At 36.6% G+C, this 26,660-nt stretch overlaps 2 protein-coding genes across 2 annotated transcripts in view; both read right to left on the bottom strand.

Annotated features, from left to right (window-relative positions):
• LOC120633612 (DE-cadherin) overlaps positions 1-10,622 on the bottom strand; it is a 335,396-nt gene extending 324,774 nt beyond the window's left edge. Inside the window, exon 1 of the mRNA XM_039903854.1 lies at positions 10,139-10,622. Coding sequence (XP_039759788.1) covers positions 10,139-10,211 — 73 coding nt within the window. The 5' untranslated portion in view covers positions 10,212-10,622. The remainder of the gene's footprint in view (positions 1-10,138) is intronic.
• Positions 10,623-11,146: 524 nt separating this feature from the next.
• LOC120633977 (spondin-1-like) overlaps positions 11,147-26,660 on the bottom strand; it is a 71,615-nt gene continuing 56,101 nt past the window's right edge. The window contains exons 3-10 of the mRNA XM_039904413.1: positions 26,292-26,506; positions 24,158-24,361; positions 23,722-23,928; positions 22,502-22,762; positions 21,610-21,775; positions 20,502-20,565; positions 14,538-14,691; positions 11,147-11,324 (exon numbers count right to left, since the gene is read on the bottom strand). Of these exons, the coding sequence (XP_039760347.1) occupies positions 11,220-11,324; positions 14,538-14,691; positions 20,502-20,565; positions 21,610-21,775; positions 22,502-22,762; positions 23,722-23,928; positions 24,158-24,361; positions 26,292-26,506 (1,376 nt within the window). The 3' untranslated portion in view covers positions 11,147-11,219. The remainder of the gene's footprint in view (positions 11,325-14,537; positions 14,692-20,501; positions 20,566-21,609; positions 21,776-22,501; positions 22,763-23,721; positions 23,929-24,157; positions 24,362-26,291; positions 26,507-26,660) is intronic.

Here is a 26,660-nt window from a genome sequence, read left to right as displayed (position 1 = left end):
AACCAAAAAAAATATTTCTGTCCTTATCTAAAGGTCTGTGCGTATCAAATATCAAAAAGACACAGAACTACCTCTAAAGCTGTCCATTTTGTTTACTTAAAGATTTGTGTTTGACAGAATTGGTACAAATATCACAACAAGGCATATTGAGGTATTCTCATACAATTCGCAAGTTTAGTAACCGCATGGCTTCGTCGTTGAAACAGCAGTCGCGCAGGATCGTGTGACGTCACCACTTCGGCAGCCGTATTACAGAAGCCATAGCCAACGCTCGCGCAGGCAAATGAACTTCAACACAATGAACTGTACATTGCCACTTCAATTTATCGCCATTTAACCTCGGTTCATTTAAAAAGCGTATTGTACAGACGACACGAACAAAAAACCAGTTGTAACATTTTTACATTATCTGCAGTGAGGTGAGTGCAAGGAGAATAAATTAAGGCTAATGAATGACTTATTGTGTGAGGGACAGGAAATTATTATTGGACCGGTCGCGTTACACTTATTAAGGGCCCGCTTTAACTTTTTTATTTGAGTTTTGTTAATTCTTCTAATATTATAAACGTGAAAGTTCGTGAGGGTGTATAGATGTACCTATCTTTAAATGTTTGTCACTCCCTCTCACTCAGTGGAGATAGATTATGTCCTGGATAAAAATTCTATACTAAAATCTTTTATATTTAAAGGCTACTTTATATACTAGAAAAAAAAATGTTTATCACTTATCTATCGCGGGAAGCAGTCCATATTAATTTAACAAATATATAATACTTAACTTAAATTTTGGTTTTATACAAACTGGAAACTTTAGCTGAAAGAGATCTCTTATAGATATAAGCTTTCCATTGTACACTTCATGTATGTTATGTTCACAATCACAATTTATGGTACATAAATAATAAATAAACTAAAACGACGATTGGATCTTCTGAGTTGCTGGCCAGATTCTTCTCGGGACCGATTCTTTGGTACTTAGTCACAATAAACACACAGTTTACGTGCAGACTTACTAGAAATAAATGAATCTTGAATTTGAATTTAAATCGAAGAGTTCCGGAGCACACTTTCCGATACTATAGGACATTCACGTTCAAATATCTCATTTATCGTTTCTATGGCGTACGACCATAAAAACACTTCCACCATAGTACTTCTGCCGTACCTATTATTATTCTGTCTTAGACACGCATAAGCTTTCATGCAGCCGCAGATAGGTTAACAAGCACCTTACATTAAAGTATCTCATTTTCAAAGGTAGCCCCTTAATATTAATAGCCGTAATATTCGAGTATGTGTTCAAGAATTCGCAGAAGTAAAGTGTTAGGTTCTCGGTTACGTAATCTTTACGCTATTGAATGGGTCTTGTGTGTTATGAGTAATTTCAAACGTATTCTAAAACGTGTGACACGCAACCGTTACTCTATTTAACTGGATTGGCAAATTTTATGTCGTGTGCGTTCCTTTGATTGTGTAATGACTAATGAATTTATAAATAACAATCTAGTTACCCAATAAACATAACTTAACGTAATAACTTCACGATAACCAGACAAATCTGTATATATATTTTTGATTGCACTACTAGTCTTAACAATCTAGTTACCCAATAAACATAACTTAACGTAATAACTTCACGACAACCAGACAAATCTGTATATATATTTTTGATTGCACTACTAGTCTATTTCTTGACTGCATCTTCACTGGTTTTTTGGAAACTTTTGAAATGAAAACTTCTTTAGGCGCGTTGAGCACTTTTCGGATGAAAAAAATCATGGAAGCGTCATCGTCACGGCACGCTCTCCACGTATACTGTATGTCTATACCATGTATACTTCCCATATAATATTATGTACCTACTTATATTATGTTTTCATTCCATCGGCGGTCCCCGGGGCCCAGACTGCCCCGAATGTTCTTTTTATCGCAGTAGGTTTATGCATTCATCCATTCGCCCATCCGTGGGTGCTAAGTTGGCTGAGGAATTTCACGAAACTCTTTTGGCGATACCTACTTAATTGATATTTTTTTTATTTGACGGTCGATTGGCGCAGTCAGCAGCGACCCTGCTTTCTGAGTCGAAGGCTGTGGGTTCGATTCCCACGACTGGAAGTGTCAGAGTGATTATCTGTATTTATGTATGTATTCATAAACATATTCCGCAGTCATCTTAGTAGAAGAGCTAGATGGCGACGTTCGCAGTGTATTTATATAATTATTTATGTAAATGCATATATTAACAAATACGGAAAAGACAAGATTTGAACCTGCGACTCTCTGGCAATCGAGCACTTTACTTCCAAGCTACGGTTCCTTTACCGCCGCGTCATTGCCTTAAATACTGCAAATCGGTAGTTAGTTAGTCGGTGCTTAGTTTTTTAAGAATTTCAAACCTATAATAACCGATATGATGCAGACGAAGTTGTGCGGGTCAGCAAGTTTAATATAAATTTAGCAATAAGAAGAGAAAATTATTAAATAAAAGATGATTCGATGGAATCTCACATTCGTATCAGGTTTAATTTTACTTGAAAAACCAAGAACTACACATAACGTTTATTTTCGAACTAATCATAATACCTGTGCTTACTTTACCTACCTACTACGTTCCGTGGTTTACTAGGTAATTTGTGCGATGTGTGTCAATCAGTTTGTAGGTAACGAAATTTTAATTATGTATACAATATTAGAGTTAGATACAAAGGGTATTAACTATTCATTCATATTCATAGTAGAACGCTATAGTATCTCGATATTGACTAGCGACTCAGTGCTAGTAACAAGTTCGGTTTGCATGTCTGAGCCGGTTGTTCTTAATATGGCTTAAAAAGCCTTTGAGCAAACTAAGCCGTAATAGACAGCTCTCAAGGGTTGTTCAGTTTCAATTTTCAAGACACCTACCGTAATTACCCTCCCTAAAGGTCAATGTATTCTAACAGTGAACGTTGTTAGTGACAAGCGGTGATAGCCCAGTGGTTAGGATTTCGACTGCACTTTCGGGTGGGCGATTTCGAATCCCAGCTCTAACTTTTTTAAGTTATTTGCATTTTAAGTAATTGATATATCACTTGCTTCAACGGTGAAGGAAAACATCGTAAGGAAACTTGCATGCCTGAGAGTTTTCCATAATGTTCTCAAACGCGTGTGGAGTCCACCAATCCGCACTGGGCCAGCCTGGTGGACTACGGCCTTAACTCCTGCTTATTGTGGGAGGAGACCCGTGACTTATAGTGGTTCGGGAATGGGTTGATATAAATACCACTACTAGTAGGTTAAGATGGTTGCTGGAAACCATCTTACACTGTATTACCACTTAAATTTGATCGCAGTCAAAATAATCCTCGTGGTGAAATAAAAAAAATATATGCAACTAAATAAAATGTTTCAGCATAATAACAAGCCTCGATAGCTGTAAGCTTTTTATCAGTTCCGTACACACTTGTAGGATGCTTGCGGAGAAATCCTAGGGTTGTCACTTCCAGAAAAAAATTAAATCTAATTAAAATAAGAATGAAAACTTAACTTTAACCACACCAATTGATTATCGAAAAGAATATATATTTTTATTCTATTATCCTGTGTTAATTCATAGAACCTTGAATTTCCTGCGATATTCGGATACCAGGATCGATTTCTAGTCTAGACATTATATTTGACGGCCGATTGGCGCAGTGGGCAGCGCAGAGCAACCCTGCTTTATGAGTCAAAGGCCGTGGATTCGATTCCCACAACTAGAGGATGTCTGTGTGATCAACAGGAATGTTTTTCAGTGTCTGGGTGTTCATATATATTTTATCAGTATTTATGAATATTATTCATTGAATAAATATTCATCAGTCATCTTAGTACCCATTACACAAGCTACGCTTACTTTGGGGCTAGATGGCGGTGTGTGTATTGTCGTAGTATATTTATTTATTTATTATTATTTATTAGCAACTGTCTCGTAGTCAAATAGGAAGCACATCCGATTTTGGATGACGAGATTGGGTTCGATTTTACGGACTAGGATATCGATAAGGGTTTTTCCGTCAAGATTTTAACATGGAATCGAATAAATGATTGGCTGTCAACTACAGGTCTTAGAATTTTCAAGCTTTACACGCTTTTAGAACAGCATGATGCTTCAAGGTGATTCCCATCGCCCTTAAAGCAAGTGAATATAATTGCTTATATTACTAAATCCACGTAAGTATTTAAGCAACTAGCAAATAAGTCCTTACGGTTACATACAGGTAATCTGCAATTCCCCTGGGTGACAACCCTAACGTAAGGCCAAAAAAGTTAATGTAACGCCTACATCAACACGATAAGGGTTGACATGTGTGTGGGGCCTCGTTTTATGATGTAGTCATATTCCCTAATTTGCATAAAAATTAGTTTAAAAAAACGTTCACTCACGCTACAGCTCAGGCCAGATAAAGAGAAAAGATTTTTCATTTGTTTCCACTCGATATTCTACCAAATCACTAGACAGATTTAAATCATGTTTAAACCAATAGAACGCTCAATTATCAAGAAGTATCATATCATAAAGTCTGTTTGTTACCTATTTTTAGCTCAACTTGGGCAATTTATTATAAGTTCTTGATAATATTCGTGACTTAAATAAATGACCTGGAGATGTTTGTAGATTTATATAAATATAGCATAGTTTACACAGCATTTCGAGGGGCAAAGTTCTTATCCCATCACGCACCTTGAACTTATCTAAGTCATGTGCGTTTTAAACAATTCAAATATCACTTGCTTCAACGGCTTCCACGGTGAAGGGAAATATCGTGAGGGATCATGCATGTCTAAGAGTTCTCCATAATGTTCTCAAAGGCATGTAAGTCCACCAATCCTTACTGGGCCGTACGTGGGCGTGGTGGACTACAGTCTGAGACCCTTCTCATTGTGGGGAGGAGACCCGTGCCCTGCTGTGGGCCGGTAATGGGTTGATGTGATTACACACAATTTGCGTAATATTCAGTACTTACGATACCTTATTATATTTATTTTTGAGAACCGGTTGGCACAGTGGGCATCCCTGCTTTTTGCGTCCAGAGCCGTGGGTGTGATTCCCACAACTGTAAAATGTTTGTGTGAATAACATGCATGTTTTTAGTGTCTGGGTGTTTATCTGTATATAATAAGTATTTATGTGTATTATATTCATCAAATATCTTAGTATACCACTCATACCCATTACACAAGCTACGCTTACTTTGGGGTTAGATGTGTGTAATGTCCCAGTATATTTATTTATTAATATTTGCTTATTTTAATACGACCCTTAGTACATTATATACTTACTCCCAGTATCGATTCATTTCGTCAGAGGTTTTAAGTCGTTCTTATTATCGAATGTCTAAATTACCTGAAAATATGTGAACTTGTGAAACATAACATAATAAGCAGCTTTATGTTTACGCAAGTGTAGCCAATAGGCGGTAGGTATCTATTTAAATCCACTCTTGCCTTCCGATTATATATCTACATTCTGAGTCATTGTTAATAAAGACAATTTACATATTTGTTCGTTCGCTCTAATAGTTTTCGCGCTTTTAACGCGGTAATTTCGAACGGTAGGCGTCGGCTACTTCAAAGGTTCGGCACGTACAGTACACCCACAGTGTGTGTTAGTGCGTCAGGATTCGGGTGAAAGTCAATATTAAGCGTTAAAACAATTAAAATGATAAACTAAATGATTAAATTATATTGAAACTATTTATTTTCACACCGTTCCAATAAAAGAGTATGGAAGTACTGCACACTATTGGAGCGGATGAATTATACGCTCGGCGTATAAGTACTTACTAGTTATCAGGGTTCTTTGGTTCGCTATGACATTTACATATTAACTATCTATTGTGATTTGCAGCCGGAGAATCATAGCTAATGTGCCTGGCGTTAAACTCTATATACTACCAGGTGAGATTTCAGTCAAAGGCTAACTTGAAATGAAATCAAAAAATGGGAGAACCGCTAGTTTTTTTTTACACTTAATATATTTATTTATTCTTTAAAATAATTGTTTTATAAATATAACCTAAAATAAACTATTTAAAACTAAATAAAATCTAAAACGTCCTCGAAATCACCGCAGCGAGGCACAGTTCCTAGTTTGTACTTAACTTATACTTTATACCTGACTAATGTAAATTGTAAAATAAATTTTATGTAGTCATTATAAAAAAGATTGAATAAAATATAGAAAGGGTCTCGTGTCAATCACCTATGTAACTAACTATTGAAAAATAATTCTAGTCAATTGTATTCATATATTTCGAGTTAGTCCTACCTACTTGAATGAAATTATTTAAACATCACACGTAACGCACTATTGAAACGTCAAGTCAGTCTGTTTTTAGTGAGTCTGCCAACGGTTCGGAAAGCAGATCATCATAATACGTATCATCATTTTCAACATATCCAGGTGTGAAAATGACGGCCGACTGGCGCAGTGGGCAGCGACCCTGCTTTCCGAGTCCAAGGCCGTGGGTTCGATTCCCACAACTGGAAAATGTTTGTGTGATGAGCATAAGTGTTTTTCAGTGTCTGGGTGTTTATATGTATTTTTGAATATATAATTCATAAAAATATTCATCAGTCATCTTAGTACACATAACACAAGCTACGCTTACTTTGGGGCTAGGTGGCGATGTGTGTATTGTCGTAGTATATTCATTTACTATATTATTTATTTATTTATATCCTCGGCAGACTACAGAGCACGATTCAACTCTCATAATGAGAAGAGCGGGCAGTTGCATCCCACGCCTTTGAGATCTCTCATAGTTGCGGCTTCTTTTTACTCACCCAACCTTAGCGCCACTGTCAACAAGAGGAGGCCTAAACATATCCTTCACGACCCTGATCAGATTACTACTGACAATGCTCCCTATCAGAACACACTATCAACCTCTGTACAGCGTCTTCGACGGCGACGACGAGGTCTCTGACTTCTAACGTCATCCGGACGTGGGCTCGCACCACGTTCTCGGAAGCGTGCGGACTAATCACCGTCCGTAAACCTAACACTCCAATCGCAATGAGCAGAGGTTCGGCCTCACATGACGCTTCTTCGAGCCCTAGGGTTAAAACTCTTCCTGGCAGAGCCCCATACCGAGGCTCACCAATCGGATTAATCAGCTACACACAATCCGAAAAAAAAAAACACGCCTTTGAGAACTCTGTCTTAGGCATGCAAGTTTCCTCAGGACAACATTTTCCCTCACGAGTGATAGTTGTTTAAATTAAAAAATACACATAACTGAGAAATGTTAGAGGTACTTGCCGGGAAAGTCAGCTATTTGTGTCAGCTAACACAAATAATGATTTCATTTCAAGACATTTCACCTAGCTATCTAGCAAATATTAGGTAAAACTACAAACTATTTATTTACCACCTTTCGGAAGATAGGTACACACTAGCCATTATAATATGATGCAGAAAAATCCCAAAAAGGGTCGGCAGGTAGGCAGTAGTGTTCACTTGTTTACGTTATTAGGAAAACCCTACCCTACCCTATGCCTTTACGCTAAGGACAGGGTCTCTCTCTGTTAAAAAAACTTTACTTTTGCATAGATTATGTACCTATAGTCTATTTTTTCATAGTCCTACCTAGGTTGTTTCCATTCCCATTTTGCGTCTATATTTATGAATATACATGACTGAAGATAGCGGTGATAGTCAATTGGGTAAGACTTTGACTTCACTTTCGGGGGGCAGAGTTCGAATCCCAGCACGCACCTCTAACTTTTCTAACTTCAACGGTGAACGAAAACATCGCGAGACAACCTGCATGACTGAGAGTTATCCATAATGTTATCAAAGGTGTGTGGAGTCCACCTATCCGCACTGGGTCAGCGTGGTGGACTACGACCGTAACCCCTTCTCATTGTTAGAGGGATCCGTGGGCTGGTAATGGGTTGATGTGGTGATGATAATAATGATGAGGATAACCTGACTGTATATATGTATGAAATAAGTGAGTAGGTAGTCTACCGTTTAATATTGATAGGTTACATTCAAAATTACCGTTAGCATATAATAAGAATTTACGATTAGATAGGTACCGAATCCATCTAGGGTTGTCAAAATATATTTACGGTTGTCAATTACTCCATGCTTAGGCTAAAATAATGTTTTTATAAACCCATAGATACCTACCTAGTTGATTTTTTTTCGGATTATATTAACTTTAATTATATCATGAAATTTGTTAATTCTTTGAAATACAGATAAATTACTTTTGAAGAACTAGGAACGCAAATTCGATAATTTTTATTGGTATTGTCATAAATTTTCTGACTTAAAAGTTTCACAAGTGTATCAGTTGTACATACATGAACTTAAGAAACTTAACTGAAAGATATAATTTAACCTAATATTATGTTATCATTTTGACAATGTTCCCAATTTGGAAAAGGAGACTAAATTAAAAGGCACGGAGGTACTGCAAGTTTAGTTATCGTGTGCATTATAATAAAAATTTAGTACAGATCATCGGTAAACTATGTAAACCCGACTATCTACACAAGCCCAGAAGCAAGTCTTGCTTGCCGGGTATAGATCGCTTTGGAACGATAAGGCTACCAAATTGTATAAGCTGTGTTGCGATTGTTTTTTATTTTCTATCGTTTAGTGGTGTACCTATACCTATTTAAAGTTTCATTCATTCAAGTCAGCGTAGGACTTGAATTTCTCACTACTCTACTGCTATAAATGCAAAAGAGTATCTCTTTGTTGGTCACCTATGCAAGTGTTAGCCGTTGAACTATTTTTGATGAAATTTTGCAACCATGTACCTAGCTAGTAGCATTCTGCAGATGGACATAGGGTTATAGAAATAAAGGAAAAGCTACTGGTAAAAGTAAACCACGAAAGAAATTGTAGGATTACCTATTACAAATCTTGGTATAATTCTGCATAAAAATACGCGACCTGGAGACAGACGCCTATAGATACTGTTTTACCCGGGAAAATAAAGGATTCCTGCAGGTTTAAAAAAAACCCAATAAAAGCGGATAAAATCGCGAGCAGCAGCTAAAGTATCATATGCCAAAGGCGTATGGCGCAAATCGTGTAAAAAAACAATTTAATCCAAAAATGGCAGGTGGCAACCCTACATTTTTATATTATACTTATATATATAATAAGGATGATTCTTACCTACAAATTATAATGTTTTGAAAATGATCCGTCTTTCTTGATATGATAATCTTAATGATTTAACAAAGCATATATTTTATAAGTACCTATACTTGTTGCTCTTATCACAATTCACATATTCTTGTTGTTATTAGCTCTAATTTATAGCACAAATTAATTAGGTCTATTTTCTAATACCTAACTAGGTTTTACTTTGCATGTTCGTATATATTATTTTATGATTAAATAAATATTTAATGAGAGAATGTTTAAAGTTTTAAGTAAACACAATATTGTGATAAATTTAAGGCGTAACGTTCACCTAAATAAATAACCTAAATAAACAAATGATAGATATAATATAAAATAAAACATCATTGTAGTTTTATTTTATATTATATCTATCATTTCATTAATTAAAACAGTTAAAATATTACGGAATCGATAGGTTTTATAATGTCACAGGAAAAGTTTCTATATTAAATAGGTAACTATTTACTTACCAAATATAAATTGCAATTTTAAATAAGTATCAAAAATAAAAAATCATCGTCGAAATATGATTTTCTAACATCCATTATAATTAGTTGATCTCAAGCATTGATACTTTAATATTCAGTGAAGTTGAGTTTATGCAACTTATATAAAATACAGATTAAATTATAGGTAGGTAGGTATGTACTGTGTAGCATTATTTTACGATATCACTTGTTATCTTGGTCGTATAGATACTAAACTATTCAGTCATATCGATAGTAATTGCACCTACCAGGTAAATAATCTGTACCTAGTACCTACCAAGAAAATACCACGATAAATTATTCACGTTCCAAAAATATGACGTCACATTACCTACAATGAATGGTTAAAAATTTCTAGTTTCCGAGAAGCGAACAATAGGCTATAGAACAAAGCGCACACAACCGAAGTGTCGTGGTTGCGCGGGCACAGGGCACAGGTAAAGAAAGCATCAACTGTGAAGCCGTTTTTGCCTACCTTTCGTATACTGCGCCGACGCCACGGCAACCAAGAGCGCGGCGAACAGGCCCCTCTCTCCCCCTCGGAACATTTTCTCAATTCAACTTGAAGAAATTACGATTTAAAGCACGTCACTACAGTAAAAACTTGTCACAAGAAGCTGACGGGCACACACGGAGTCTTGTATTCACACTAAACACGCACACTATCACATAATAAGAACGCACATCCATTTGAAAAATGTTCGTTTTATCCAATAAAGGTAACCGCTTCGCACGACTCGTGGGACGAAGCATGCAGGTAAAACGAGTAACGAGTAAGCCTATTAAGTTACAATAACTTAAAACTACTTATTAAGTTAAGTCCTAGTCAATTAAACACTACACGTTGAGTTAGACGCGGCAGTTCTGCACAATTTTATGTTTGGAAACTTTACATATTTTCGTAAAACAATTTCGAAGTTAAGAGCGATATCGGGCGTGACGCGGAACACGACCGCCCAACGCATCGTTCGCGGCAGACTGGCGTGAAGTGAGCGAACAATCAACAAGTTGCGCTCGTTCGAGGCGGGCCGTCGCGTTGCTGTAGGAGCATGCGCCATCCGCTTCTATGTTCATACCCGACTCGTAAAGTTGATTCTGCCGCGTCTTCCCCCGCGCAGGGCGCCGACCGGCAAAACTTCGAAACCGGTATTTTTCGCGCAAAAAAACAAGAAGTCGGGATCTCTCCAGTTACCCGCTGCGAACCTGGTCTCAGTACCACTGTATCTAGGCACTGAAGTTTGAAATATCTTGTGACCGTAGATATAGAAATTATGGATATCCGCTAATAGATATTCATAATAGATAGACTATCGAACTAGGTTATATATATTATTATTATACATTCCAAGCCGATGGTATAGCTAATCCATCAATACGAATTTGGTATACCTAATCACTCCAAACAAACTAACTGTACCTATAGCAAATTAAGCTTAATTTCATAATTTATCATGGAATTCCGCAAAGTAACGCTTGCTTCTATCCACTCTATAATATAAGTCATGAATATACTTTTATGAAATTTATTGTAACTAATGTTTCTTCATAACCTAATTTTAAGAGCAATTCACGAAGCATTCTTGAAACTCAGTCAGACCGCCATTGTAACTTCGTCGGCAAACTTCTGGATTTTCCTCCACATCCACTTGTGAATGTAAGTTCTGAAAATAAAGTTCCATATTACAAGTATGTACGCAGGTGCAGAACTTAGCTCTTTCCTCCTACTTTTAATAGCAGAGGATGTTTTCAAGCGGACGTGATTTTTCATCGATATTACTCCATCCAACCATCCAGATTTGTACATGGATAATCTATACTTTTAAACTTGGGTATAATATTATCTATATTTTCAGTAGGAATTAAGCTTTTTGTGTCAGAGCTCGTCCGGGGAAGTACCTACTACCGCCATGCAATTCTAACTTTTTAAGTTGTGTCTTTTAAGTAATTCAATATCACTCGTTTTAATGGCGAAGGAACACATCGTGAGGAAACCTGCATGCCTGAGAGCTGTCCATAATGTTCTCAAATGCGCGTGAAGTTTATCAATACGGCCTAAAGCCTTATATTTTTTTTTATTTTTTAATCTAATTTATTTAAAGGGCTCTCGCTCCTCGGCCTTTTGGCTAAAATCCTTATAATTATGGGAGGAGATTTGTGCCCTGAAGTGTGCCAGTAAAAGGTTAATACGTTGATGATGATGAGGCTTGACACCGGCGCCTCAGGTAGGTGGACACTTGGCGGAACACTAGGATGTTTACCTTGCATGCTCTGCGAAATGTTTCTCTGCTATGGTATATGATATGGGTTAGGTGATGGTTTTTTTATTACTATAAAAAGGTTTTGTTCGTTTGTTTGTACCGAATAGGCTCCAAAGTACTGGAATAATATTAACCATTTTACCACCGACAGAAAGCTTAATTATAAGCTATAATTTTATTTCACTAATTAGAGATCCTTAAGAAGATTGGAATAAAGTAACTTAATGTTGCAAAATGTTGAATATAAAGTTCATTATTTGGCGTTAAATTGCGTCTTTTAAAATCTCGCGGGAACTGGCATGTGGACAAAATTTAGCTAAAATCGGTTTGAATGGTGGCTATGAATTAAAATTTATTTTACTAGACGTACGGAGTTCCTAGTATTGTAACTAGATGCCTAGATTTCGATTCGTTTCGTTATACAGATCAGTTGATTTTCTTTTTAAAAACCTTGTCATCATATTATTTGGAGTTCAGTATAATAGGAACACATAGGAGATTGAAATGTCTGTGTGTCAGTACGCCAGCCTGTCTGTCCTATAATTTGCCAACGTCGTTAGTTTTGTGTTCACAGTTCAGGGTTGGTGCGTTATCTTAAACCGTTGCTAGTCACCACCCTACCAACAAAGACGTGCCGTCAATCGATTTAGCGATTCGGTACGATATCACATAGAATCTAATTAGCGTACGGCTTATAATATCTTACCCCTAACAGGTAAGCACGCTACCCTCTTAGCAACAGGTGAGATTGCAGTCAAGGCCCCAAGGGCTACCTTGAAGTAAAATAATAAAAAAAATACCGCTATATATATATATATCAGATATAGAGAGATAAATGTAATAAATTGGTTGTCATGTTATTAGTATATGTGTAAACTTTATATCGGAAAGGGCGAGACCTGCAAACACAGGTTTTTTCCAAACTTAAATTGAGGTCTTAGCCTATTGTTTTGTAATGAAATTTAGATAACAAATAAATAATTTTTAATTTTCATTTTCATTAGATATATACATCAGATAACCCGAAGAAAGCTCCCGGTTAAGAAAATCAGACTCGGAAAACGATTTAATTCAGAAGTACCCTCCACATTTAGTTATTTCTCAGCACGCTCCTTAATTCAAACAAGATTTCCCTTTCAACCTGTTCTCACTTTATCCAATATTTAACATTTCTACCGATCGAATTTAATCTTTAATGTTGTTTACTATTTTATTAGGAGTTCGTCCAAGAAATAAAATAAATCATCACCAAAGCATTAATTTATCTTTAAGTTTGGGAAATAGGCCACTTTTATGGAAAAATATCGTATGGTGCGATCTCACTGGAGGATTCGAGACGATGCATGACATCAACGTAAGCGTAACTTTAGTTCGAAGTGGAGTTTGTCAAATTGATCAGTTATTTTAGGGGCTATGCCCATTTCTTGAGGCAATCTACATGCTACCTACTTGAGATTTTGTTACAGAGCTCATCCAGGGAAGTACCTACTACTTGTATACCTAATTCTGCCGCCAGGCAGCATTGCTATGTTCCGGCATTTTTTTTTTGTCGTGGTGGAAAAGTTTTATGGCTACCTCTGGTCTTTTGGGCAGGACATAGGTTATGTGGGACTCGTTTACCCGAACTAAAAACCACCACGGCTTCCCAAGACCTCTCGCTGCTCAGCATGGCAAATACAACGCTGGGCAGCGAGAGGTCCCCGCCTATTGCTGTGTTCCGGCCTGAAGAGCTTGGTCACCGACACATGAGACGGTGTGTTCCTTGTATGCCCTCGAAGTATTGTTCGGTTTATGGTGAAGAAAACATCACACTGCCATCCTTAGGAGTAGGGTAAAAGGCTATGCAGAACTGTGGATTATACATTGAAACATATGTGATAAAATATATCAGAAGTTATACGCGGGACCGCTAGTAAAAAAACATCCCTACCCTACTAACTATAATATTATAAATGTCAATGTAAGTTTCTTTGTTACGCTTTCACGCAAAAACTACTTAACCCAACCTCATGAAGCTTTGTACACATATTCTTGGACGTGTTAGAAGTAATATAGGATACTTTTAATCCCGACATTAAGCTCGGTTCCTTTGGGAGAGGGGATGAAAGTGTTTGACGATTTTACACCATAGCTCCGACTAATTATACCCGATTTAAATAATAATTTTTGTACTATAGAGGTTATAATATGTGTTTAATTTTGCCCAAACTTTGTGTCTGAATGTGGTTGGAGATAGAGTACAGAACTCCTCAGCGGACAGCAGTAAACCCCTCATTTAAGGCTTAGCGATACTGAATACTTTAATTTTTTTTAGAACTACAACAAAATTGAGCGCCACATCAAAAAACAAAATCAAACGCAGACGAAGTCGCGGGCAACAGCTAGTAACATATATAAATAAAACCCATAATAAATATTGTGTGTCATTTAACTTGTTTATAAGCTCTTTTATTTAAAAGGTACCCTTATTGAGGGAGTTGTGAAAAAAAAAAATGAATTCGCCATTTTGTGGTAGCGGTCATCTTAGATTTAAAAAATAGTCACAGACAGATTCACAGACACACACAAGTTAAACTCATAACATCTGTCGTTGCTTCGCCGGTTAAAAAAACTTACTTCATTTTCCGCTTCTCTTGTTCTGATTTGGGTACCGGGTCCGCAAGTACCCGAGTCGGGAACACACGGTGACCAGTCTGTCCATTCACCGAACACGCAATCTTCCATCGTGTTGTCTATTAACGGCTCCAGAAATGGCTCTTCAATAAGCTCCCTATAAGAGAACTTTGGTTTTCATAATGTCTCATCATTTTCTACCTCTTAAACCAGGGCGCGTTTAAAACTGACGAATATAGTTATACAATTATAAAAAACTGTGTGCGTGTAACCTTAACGTTAGATTAAAGTAAATTTTTTATTATTATTTTTTGATGAAAGGGTAAAATGTTACCGGGACTCCGCCATTTTACTTAAAATTCACTTAATATTAATTAATATTCCTTTCACATTTTATAAATATTATCACTTGTTAAATAGAATAATTAAGAGTAGAAAATTGAAGGTTAGATCAGCACATGTCAATATAACCTTGTCATTGAATATTATAGAATGTCGCAATCGTCAAAAATTTTACTAATAATTTATTTATTACATAAGTAATAAATAAAATATCTCTAAATTTACTTGTTGTTGTAAACAAATTGTTGTTAATATATAGAGAGATTTTCAAAAAACTTTGCTATTTAAAATTATTTTATTAAAACTGTTGAATTTTTATTCACAATTGTGAATAGCAGTCACAATTGATCCGCTTGAAAATATTGGAAATAAACAATCCTAATTGATTATGATATTTGCCACTTGCTAGCGTATAGGTCAAAAAGCGTGGAGTATATGACATATACTTACGACCAGTTCAAACTACACAGACGTCTAACGTATGCGCCTAACGACGTGACGCGACGACGACATTTGACGTGATACTTCCGTCAGAAAAAAATCTGAGTTACTCCCTGGTCGTAGTATTAATGAAGTTTTACTTCAATAATAAAATAAAATAATAATAAAACTTAAATAAACTCAGAGTCTCTCGTTAGCGAGCTTGCAGGATAGACGTGTAACAAAATATTTTTGCTAAAATTAATTACTGCAATTAAACAAATCCCACCTTAATGTCTTGAAGTTAAAAGTTAAATTGAAATATTGAGTACTGTGCCTATTACGCCTGTTATATACCACGCATAATCAATCGACGCGCCAGCGGCTCCTTTCACCTCTTCGGGTAAAAGAGACGGACTCTGATTTTTCATCCCGCACCGGCGGCCGTTGTTGTGAATGCATACGCACTCCGAATACCGGCTGTGAATCAACATGGATATAGTACGCTCACCTACTGGAAGTGGCAAAAACATTGAGCGCAGTGGCTCTCAACCGAATTTATCTACTATAAGTGCCCAAAGCATTGCCTCTTCAGACCTACCTTCAGTTACCCTCCGCAATAAACGTAAGTACTGCCTGGACAATGACGTGAATATACAGCTAACAAGCATTCAAAAACAAATGACTGAAATGATGACACTATTGACTTCATCTATAACCGCACAAAAAGAAAGCTCAACTCAAATAACCAATGATATTGTTACAATCAGGGATGAGATAGCTCAAATAAGATCAAGCATGGGAAAAACAGAACAAAAACTTATAGCTTTGACCGCAGAACAGGATAAAATTAAAACTGCCATACAAAGCATCACTAGCTTAACTAATACAATGGATACCAAAGTTGCGTCCTTGGAGTACAGTATCCAAAAGCTAACGGCAACGTCTAATGAACTACCTATAAATGATGAAGAAGCATATAGTAATATGATAGCTGAAATAACGGATCAAAACCTGAGGAAGAAAAACATATTAATAGTTGGAATACCAGAGCCTCAATCGACTGACTTCAAGGAACGAAGGGAACTGGACAAAAATGAAGTACTAAAAATTATCAAACTGGTCTCAAAAGATATCACTGAACCAGCTAAAGTTGTGCGAGTCGGAAAATATAAACCTAATGAAAAACGTGCAATGAAAGTAAGCTTTGACTCGGAAGAAAGTGTTAAAATCCTGCTACGCAGCAGAAATATGTTGAAAAATGATCTAATAACAATCTTCTCTGACCAAACGCCATTTCAGCAAGCACGATTCAAGCGACTCAAAGACGAAATGAAACGCAGGAATGCAAACGGTGAGGACAACCTACGAATTAAGTATGTCAATGGGGTCCCTAAAATTATCAGCATCCCTCCAAAAAACTCAAAAAATTAAGTCAACCTAAATTAAAAGATAATTGCACTACCTATCAAGTTCTTGACAATTACGACGCAATAATTACTAACAAAAAAACACTCAAATGCCTATATACTAATGTGCGAAGCATAGTCACACCTGGTAAACTTGACGAACTACGATGTGTTGTAGATTCCTTTAAATCGATTCTGCATGTTATAATTTTATCGGAGACATGGATAAAATCCGATGAAGAGGCCAAACGACTTCAGATAACTGGCTACACTCACTACTACCACTACAGACAGAATGCTGTTGGCGGTGGAGTCTCTATCTTTGCTCATAACAGTCTAAAACACAATTTTATTGAAGAACTCTCCCAAGATGATAACCACTACTTATGGATACACTTAGAAAAATTATCATTAGACATTGGCGCTATATATAAACCTGGCCGAACAAATGTCAAAAACTTCCTAGACACGTTCTCACTTCAACTGGATCGTAGAAAAAGAGCAGTAGTTTTTGGAGATTTTAATTTTGATCTATTAGATCCAAGCAGTTCAGTGGAAGATTATAAGGACACTTTAACAGAAAGTGGTTTCAAAATAATCAATAAAATTGACCCTTTACATTGCACTCGTGAAACTTCTCAGAATAAGTCCTTAATTGATCATATCTCAACGAACCTCAAGGAAAACCGGTTCCATCTAGCTATCATTGAGTCATCAATGTCAGACCACAAGCAAATTTATTTTGAGATTGATAAATATCAACCACAATCTAAACCAAAAATCGGATACGAAGCTATTGATTATATAAGATTCAACAAATTAATGGAAAATAACAAAGTGGATAATATAAATGAAAACTATACCGAATTTGAATGTAAATTATCACAAACCATAAAACAATGCAAAGTTATTAAAGTAAAAATTTTGAATCCACCGAGGCAAGATTGGATAAATAGAAACATTTTAGACAAAATTAACCAGAAGAATATTCTGTGGCAAAAACATAAAAATAACCCGAAAGACGAAGGTATCGGAAAAGACTTTATAAGAGAAAGAAACACAGTAGCTAAAGATATACAACTGATGAAAAGTAACTATTATCTTAAACGATTTTTTGAATGTAAAAATAAACCAAAGAAAATGTGGGACCTATTAAATAGTTTAGCTAATAATAAGACAAAAGAAATAGCGAAGCCGGCTAAACTCAAGAAAGGTGACTTAGAAGTAAAAGACGGAAACAATATTTGTGAATACTTTAATGATTTCTTCTCGACTGTTGGATTAAAACTCGCGGAAGCTATCCCCACAAAGTACCATAGTAACAAAACCTATACTAGCTCCACAACTGACGCTAATCACGCTAATTTTGGCCTAAGCAACCTTAATTTAACCACAAGTAAAGAAATTATTACTATAATAAACAAACTAGATAGTAACACTAGTTCAGGAATTGATAACATAAATACTAGGGTGATAAAATCTGTGAAAGGCAGCATATCTGATGAACTAACTCGGTGTATAAATACCTGTTTTAGAACAGGGACCTTTCCCACAACACTAAAAATTGCTAAGGTCACCCCTATTTATAAATCCGGTCCTAAATCGGATCCCAGTAACTATCGACCCATTTCCGTGCTTCTGGTTCTTTCGAAGATCTTTGAGAAAGTAATCTATAATCGACTAGAAACGTACTTGAACTCAATAGATTTTTTGTACCCTAAACAATACGGATTTAGACCCAAATCTAACACCCTCTCTGCAACTGTAGACTTAGTCACCAGAATAAAAAATAACATAGATGACAAAAAAATTGCACTTGGCATATTTATAGACTTAAAAAAGGCATTCGATACAGTCAGCCATCAAATACTCTTAAACAAATTAAAGGACATAGGTATCACTGACAATGCTCATAAAATTTTTTGAATCGTACTTAACTGATCGCTCCCAGGTAGTGAAGATCGGGGAATACCAAAGCTGTCATAAATCGATAACTTACGGAGTTCCTCAGGGCTCGATTCTTGGATCTATACTTTTCTTGATTTATATTAATAATATAAGTAAAATAGGACTTAAAGGTGAATTATCACTATATGCCGATGATACCACTTTATTTTATTATGGTAATAAAATAGAGACAATAGTTCAAGACGCACAAAATGACCTTAACTTACTTAATGTCTGGTTTCAATGTAACTTACTGACCATCAATATAAGTAAAACTCATTACGTAATTTTTGCAGCAAAGAACAAAAAAATTAACAATTTTGAACCCTTAAAAATAAATAATACTACAATCACTAGATCAGACTGTGAAGAATACTTGGGTCTCATCTTAGACAGCAAACTTACATGGAAACCACACATAAGAAAAATTAAATCGAAAATAATTACTCTTACTGGAGCCTTGCGAAGCATAGTACGTTGCCTACCACAAAAAGTCCGATACATAATATACAACTCACTAGTTAAGCCACATATCGACTACCTTATTCAAATCTGGGGCTCAGCAGCCAACACCAATATAAAACTTTTACAAACAGCTCAAAATAAATTAGTAAAAATATTATTTAAATATGATTTTCTTACACCAACAGTAAAACTATATCAAGAAACAAAATTGATGAATATTTCAAGTACATACAAATATTACACATGCATTTTAATTCGAAAAATTTTAACAAAAGACATACACACAAATACAACTTTTACTATTAAAAATAAATTCCCGCAATTGAGACAGTTAAGAAGTGCAAATAATATAATACTACGGCCACCAAGAACTAACTACGGTAAAAAAAATATAACATTTGAAAGTGCCCAATTATACAATAAACTCCCTAAGTGTATAAAAGAAAGTAAAAGTTTCTACAATTTCAAAAAACTATTAAAGGCCCACCTACTAAATGAAAAATAATAACTATTTCTCCTATCTACTAACTGAGGCACATCTTGTCACTCTACATCTATGTAATATCCACTTCATGACGTAGATATGCCTAGCGTTAGTGGGTTTTTGTTACAATGGTACCATACTACCCTCATATTTTTGTATACTTTTAAGTTAAAAGTTTTAACGGATAGCTGCATGTAAATTAATTGTTTTTGGCATGTTGAATTAAGTCTATTTTTTGTGTAGCACGCTCTAACTTACGATCTCAGCAAACCTTATAATGTAATAGCTTAAGTTTTCATGTAAGTGAATACTCTTCTTATGAAAACAATAAATTTCTTAAACCGCAAATAAAAATTATAGTAAAGTCTTTTGCAGTTGTGACCTCACATAATTAAGTAATTAAATTATATGAAAAATGTTACGCAAAAATACAAAACTATTCTGTTTTTTAGGGCTCCGAGCCCAAATGGTAAAACGGGACTGTCTGTCTGTCGGTTCGTTTTTTAACATGCTATATCTCATGACTCTAACTATCACGTGATAGACAATTAAGAGGTTCACAGATGATTTATTTCCTCTATAACCATAAATACTAAAAAACAGTATAAAATAAATATTTAAGGAGGGTTTTTTTATAAATAATGTCACGGTACTCATCATGCGCGAATCCGAATCGCACTTGGCCGGTTTCCTTTTAAATTAGCGCCGCTTAATTTAACGTTTGGTTTTTCGTTTTTATTGAATCTTACAGAGTTCGTCAGTAAGTTGACTCCAAGTTCCTCACAAAAATCTTGCTGATTCAAAAACCATTTCTATAAAGAACGTTTCTATAAATACCTTCATGTTTGAAGTTCCACCCAAAGATTAGAGATAAGTCTAATGAATAAATGTAATACTTACTCGAGGTTTTCCGCTTGGTCCTCTTGTTCCTGATCGTGATCACCCTCGCTATTCGTACCTTCCTCTGAAAAAGATCGGAAATGTTTTAATCTGTCGAATCGATCTGTTGAATAAAACCTTTTTGGGGTCTTTAGCAGATGTTGTACGGAGATAAGATTGTGCGGTCTCACATTGATACACAAGATTTTAGCTAATAGCATTACAAAGCTCGGAACCACGTTTAAGAACATGCTAATGGGAAATAAATGTGAGAAAATTAAAATTTATCGGATGGTTTTTTTGATACAAGTTAACTGAGAGCGTTAGACTTTGGCTTTCCTTTCGGGGGGACAGAGTTCGATCCCCGACTCGCACCATTAACTTTTCGGATATAAGTTCGTCGGGTGTCGCTTGAGATATCGGTAGAACGCCATCTAGTGACAAGACTGTTTCTGGAAAACAGATGGCGCTCTATTGATACGATATAAATCGCAGTTAACTTTCACACGTGGGTAAAATCTCCTAATTAGGTCTGGTCAGGCCAACCGAATATACTTTATACTCGAAAACACCATTTTTATCATTTTTTACTATCATCATCCACCCATTACCGGCCCACTACAGGGCACAGGTCTCTTCTCAGAATGAAAAGGGTAGACTTCACACGCCCTTGAGAACGTTATGGAGAACTCTCAGGCATGCAGGTATCCCAAGATGCTTTCCTTCACAGTTGAAGCAAGTGATATTTAAATGGTCAAAACGCACATAACTTAGAAAAGTTAGAGGTTTAAAGGAATTCGAACTCGACCCCCCGAAAGTGATAGTCAAAGTCAAAGTCAAAGTCAAAGAAAAGTCAAAGTCAAAGTTAAATATTTCTTTAATCAAATTGGCACATAGATGGCACTTTTGATGCGTTGTTTAATATACAAAATGTGAACATAGCAGTGAGTAGTGATGGCGATAACTACATTTGTAAACTTATAACTAAAGCTACGAGGGTTCCAAACGCGCCCTGGTCTAAGAAGAAGCCCACAACAAACTTCGCCGGATATGATGATGATGATGACCGTACCAATGACCAAGAAGTTAAGCTTTTTCCTACGAACCATGTCGAAAACCTATTTCTTACCTGCCTCGCAATCTCTTAGCGGATAAACTGCAAGTCTTTTGACGTGAAGATAAGCGAACGCCTTCATATCGTTTAGGTTCATCTGGTAAAATGGTGATTGAATGTCAAATGAACCGAATGCCACTCTGTTCACTGCGTCCGTCGGAGTGGTGACTGAAGTTGGCGACTTGAAAAAAAGAATTCAGTAGTACAAGTCAATTTCGTTGTAGTAAAGTGGAAACTTCTTAGATCTTACTTTATTTGATGCTTATTATCTTCTATTTAATATGTTACTTCTGCTTATAATGCGCTAATAATTTAGCAATCCATATTAATTTTATAGCTATGCGGAAATATTAATGAATGAATGAATGCACTTTTATTTGCAACAAAAAAAAGCTGATTTTATTAAATAACAACACAACGCAGTGTAAATAATTTGCGATATGTTTGTTCGTTTCTTGGCACAGCATTGGTTTTCAATGGAACAGCATCCACTTTGACGAAATTCAGCTCAGCGATAGCTTGGACAAACGACCAAATTCCTTTTTGCCTAGAAAAGCATCTGGGAATAGTTCCTACGGAATTTACATAAATTCAACATAGCTCAGAGAACCGATGGACGTTGGGGTCCCAAGGTGCTGGAATGGCGACCCCGGACCGCTAAATCCAGCGTTGGTTGGTCCCCAAAAAGATGGAGAGACGACATAAAACGAGTCTCTGGGAGCCGCTGGAAACAATCAGCCTGGGACCATGAATTTTGGAGCTCCCAATAAGAGACATCCATCCAATATTTTGAATAGGTTTTTTCGAAAACAGCAGGATTTTATAGTCCGGGTAAATAAACGCTTTTAGTAGTGTTTTTTCAAGGACGTAGTCGCGGTTGACAGCTACTGTTTCATGACCCTCTTACCTCATACGATATGCCATCCCTCACTCCTGCATCCCAAGGGTACAGTGGTATGGTACTTTCTTCATGCCAACCAAGTTTCGTACAAAGTTCAAATCTCGAAACCCCCAAGAACCAGTCCGGTGAGGGTTTTATGGCTACCACGACTGAGAACATGTGGTGTATCCTGTCCACTCTGAATAGTGAATCCGATGGCTCCGACATGTACGGGTGTCTCCGTCTTTTACCCCTTATCAAGGTACGTGTCCCGTTATCTGTCGACATCTGATAACAACAATACCCATCAGTACCTCTATGCTTTTTTGTTGCACTGCAAGATCATCACTTGCAGTGCAACAAGCAACAAAAAAATGCCGATGGGCGCAGTGGGCGACTCTGCTTTCTGAGCCCAAGGCCGTGGGTTCTATTCCCACAACTGAAAAATGTTTGCGTGATGAGACATTGTTATTTTGCAGTGTGGGTGTTTCTCTGTAAATTATAAGTATTTACGTAGGCTGGACCAATTTTTATGATATTTGATTTTTTGGATTAAAAAAAAAAAAAAGATCCGCGGTACGAAGTTCGCCGGGACCCCTAGTAATTCATAAAAATATTCATCAGTCATTTTAGTATCCATAACACAAGTTACACTTACTTTGGGGCTAGATGGCGATGAGTGTATTGTCATAGTATATTTATTTATTTATTACTTAAGGTAGCCATCGACTGCAATCTCGGCTGATGGCAAGTGACGATGTCGACGCTCTAAAAGTCTTCAGTTATCATGGGACAACAAGGTTGGGGTCTTAGCCTCTGGATGATCATATGCCAGTATTATTTAACATTTTACATTTTACAAATTATGAAACCTCATGGAGAGATCTTTGTTAGGAACCAGTTGGTTAATGGTTTAGTTACACTGTGCCACAAAAAGCTTTACTACGATAAAATTAAATAAATAATAAATAAATATCCTACGACAATACACACATCGCCATCAAGCCCCAAAGTAAGCGTAGCTTGTGTTATGGGTACTAAGAAAACTGATGAATATTATTATGAATTATATACATAAATACTTAGAAAATATATATAAACACCCAGACACTGAATAACATTCATGCTCATCACACAAACATTTTCCAGTAGTGGGAATCGAACCCACGGCCTTGGGCTCAGAAAGCAGGCTCGCTGCAAACTGCGCCAATCGGCCGTCATTATTTTTTAAATTAGATATACATTACCGCGTTGATGATCTCCCTTTCTAACTTAGTGACGTCCGCTGTTTCAGCTAAAGTCTTCAAACCGTCACTCGCGTTGTCGCCTTGCTGCCACAGAGTGTAGTCATAAGCGTGGGAAGCACCAATTAAATTGCTGTACTCATTTTCGTCGGGCTTGCTTGGATATTGATGAGGGTGAAGCAGTCTAGACCATTGTCCTTTGAATGTTACCTGAAATCGTACAGGTCTATGAACTAATAATAATTTATTCCACCTCAATCCTTATCGAAGAAGGCATTCATGAAATCTTAGATTAATCAATATCTGGCCAAACTCGTTTCATAGGATTGTTAATTTTATTTTGTCATTTAGTGAAACTGTTTCTTTTGAGAATAAAAGGTCTTTAAACCTAATGATTCGTTTGACCATTTATATTATTAGAACTGGACATACAACTAACCTCATATCGAGCTTCACTGCACAAACCACAGTATTCCGTGGGCGTTATAGGCAAGTGGTCTGAAGGCTTACTGTCATCCTTCTTTAGAACTAACGTCAAGTTCTCTCCCACGTACCACACCTCTTCATTCTCAGCCACCATCGCACGAAGGCGAACTGTCTGATCTCTGTTTTGTAGGTTTTCCTTAGGTGATACCCAGTGTACCTGGAAATTTCACCCTTATCAACATACTGACTGCAGGATATAAATAATGCAACTCTCCAGCTCAACCGATGGCAGTTTGTTGGTCCCAAGGTGTTAGAATGGCAACCCCGCACGTCAATACTGATAAACGCAGCGTTGGTCGACCCCCAACCAGGTGGACAGACGACATCAACCGAGTCGCGGGGAGCCGCTGGAAATGATAATTATTATGCTACTTTTGGACCAAATGCTTGTACAGTCTTTTAGATCCCTTTATTATTTATTTTATTATTTAACTCTTTATTGTATACCCCAACAATAACATATACAAATATAATAAAAACAGAAACATAAAGAAAGAAGTAATACAAGAGGCAGCCTTATCGCTTAATAGCGATCTCTGGTAGGAAAAAAGAAGAGGAAAATAAACTGCTGGTGGTACAAATTTTAAAAATACATACATGCGAATAACACACATATACATAACCTAGTGTTCACAAATAGATCAAAAGTACATAATATAGTTAATAAATATAAAATAAACTTATATATATATATATACTAGCTGTTTCCCGCGACTTCGTCTGCGTTTGATTTTGTTTTTAAAGTATTCAGTATCGCTAAGCCTTAAATAAGTGTAGTAGTATATATAACATGCGACTGTCACTTAATTAATTGCAATAAAATAAAATTGCGATTATAATTAATGATCCAAGCTATCCTATCTCTTAAGTTGGACCAGACAGCTCACGGTGTGCTAATTTAATTTAAAATCGGTTAAGTAGTTTAGGAGTCCATCGCGGACAAACATCGTGACAGGAGATTTATATATATTAAGAAGATCATAGCAACACATACATATTTAGAGACTTTAACATACAATAAATAATGTAAGTAGGTATATAAATGCTATAAATAACGTCGACTATATAATGGGCTTAATCCTTGGTCTTCACTGGCGCAGCGGTGAGCACTGTGGTTAAAGGTCCCGGGTTCGATTCCCAGCAGGGGCTGGGCATAACCAAAGCCACGAAAATCCGGCTAGTTAGAGTGCTCGTGTCCCCCATATTCCTCTATGCTTCGGAAACGTGGACCCTGCGGGAGAGTGAGAAAAAGAAGACAGACGTTCTTGAAATGTGGTGCTGGAGAAGAATGCTAAGAAAACGACACCATTGAACGTCTGGTTGTCCAAGAAAGAATCGAGGAATCATGAGATGGGCTGACCAAATAAAGGCTGCAATGGCTGTCACCTTACATGAATGTGCTAGAGAGGCAGTTGCCAGAGAGGAGTGGCGACGAATAGTCAAGCGTGCCACAACACTTAAGTGACGACCACGACCGCTCTGACAAGAGCGAACCGGCTTAGAAGACCACTCTACAGACAAAGACGTCATTTAAATATTAGAAGTAAGAATTAACTTACAGTGCAATATACTAGGTTACATAAAATTCATAATTCGTTTAAAGGAAATTGCATACAAATCTACAATAAACTACCAATTCATATCTTGGAGATGTCTCTTAAAAAGTTCGAAGTTTGTATTAAACGTAAGCTTATAGAAAAGTCCTATTTTAGTATAAAGGACTACGTAAACGATCAAAAAGCTTGGGTGTAAATTATTGCTCTAACCAGGTTGCTCTTCCAATAATTTAAAATGACATTGTGAGATGGTGATAACAAAAAAAAACAACATCCGGCTAAGTTTGTTGTGGGCTTCTTCTTAGACCAGGACGCGTTTGGAACCCTCGTAGCTTTAGTTTTAAGTTTACTCTCACTACCGTGTAATTCTTATGTGCCACCTATGGGCCTACTTGAATAAAGATATTTTTGACTTTGACTTTGACTTTGACGTGACGTGACGTGTGTTACCTTAGTGTTGTGCCTTAGAAGTGTGATTGCAGTTAAATTCTAACTTGTAGTAGAATAAAAAAAAAAAGCAAGATTAAGTACCTCTACTCGATATTTTTCCGAGTTATCTGAATTCTCGACGGAATTGTAACACCGCTCACTGTATCTAGCTTGCCTGTTCGTATCCAAGGTTTTAAGGCTGCCTACGTCAATTGGTCGGTGTTCATTATCGGCTGTATTGTTGTCCATTGAAGCATCCTCGACTGTGATCATGAACCATCTGAACGGGCGTTTTCTATCGATGGATTCCAAGATTACTGAAAAGTTTCCCCGCGTTTAATATGATAACATCATCACGGACGAATTTATCCTAGGGCCAAAAGAACCATTGTCCGGGCGACAGGCTGCGAAGACGCAGAAGTTAGACTGACTTTTTATCCCGAAAAATTCATAGTTCACTCTACGCTAAAT

Source organism: Pararge aegeria, chromosome 22 (assembly GCF_905163445.1).
Source record: "Pararge aegeria chromosome 22, ilParAegt1.1, whole genome shotgun sequence".
Classification (NCBI taxonomy): Eukaryota; Metazoa; Arthropoda; class Insecta; order Lepidoptera; family Nymphalidae; genus Pararge; species Pararge aegeria.
The sequence above is the reverse complement of the archived record's forward strand: the minus strand, read 5'-3'. Positions and strand labels throughout refer to the sequence as shown.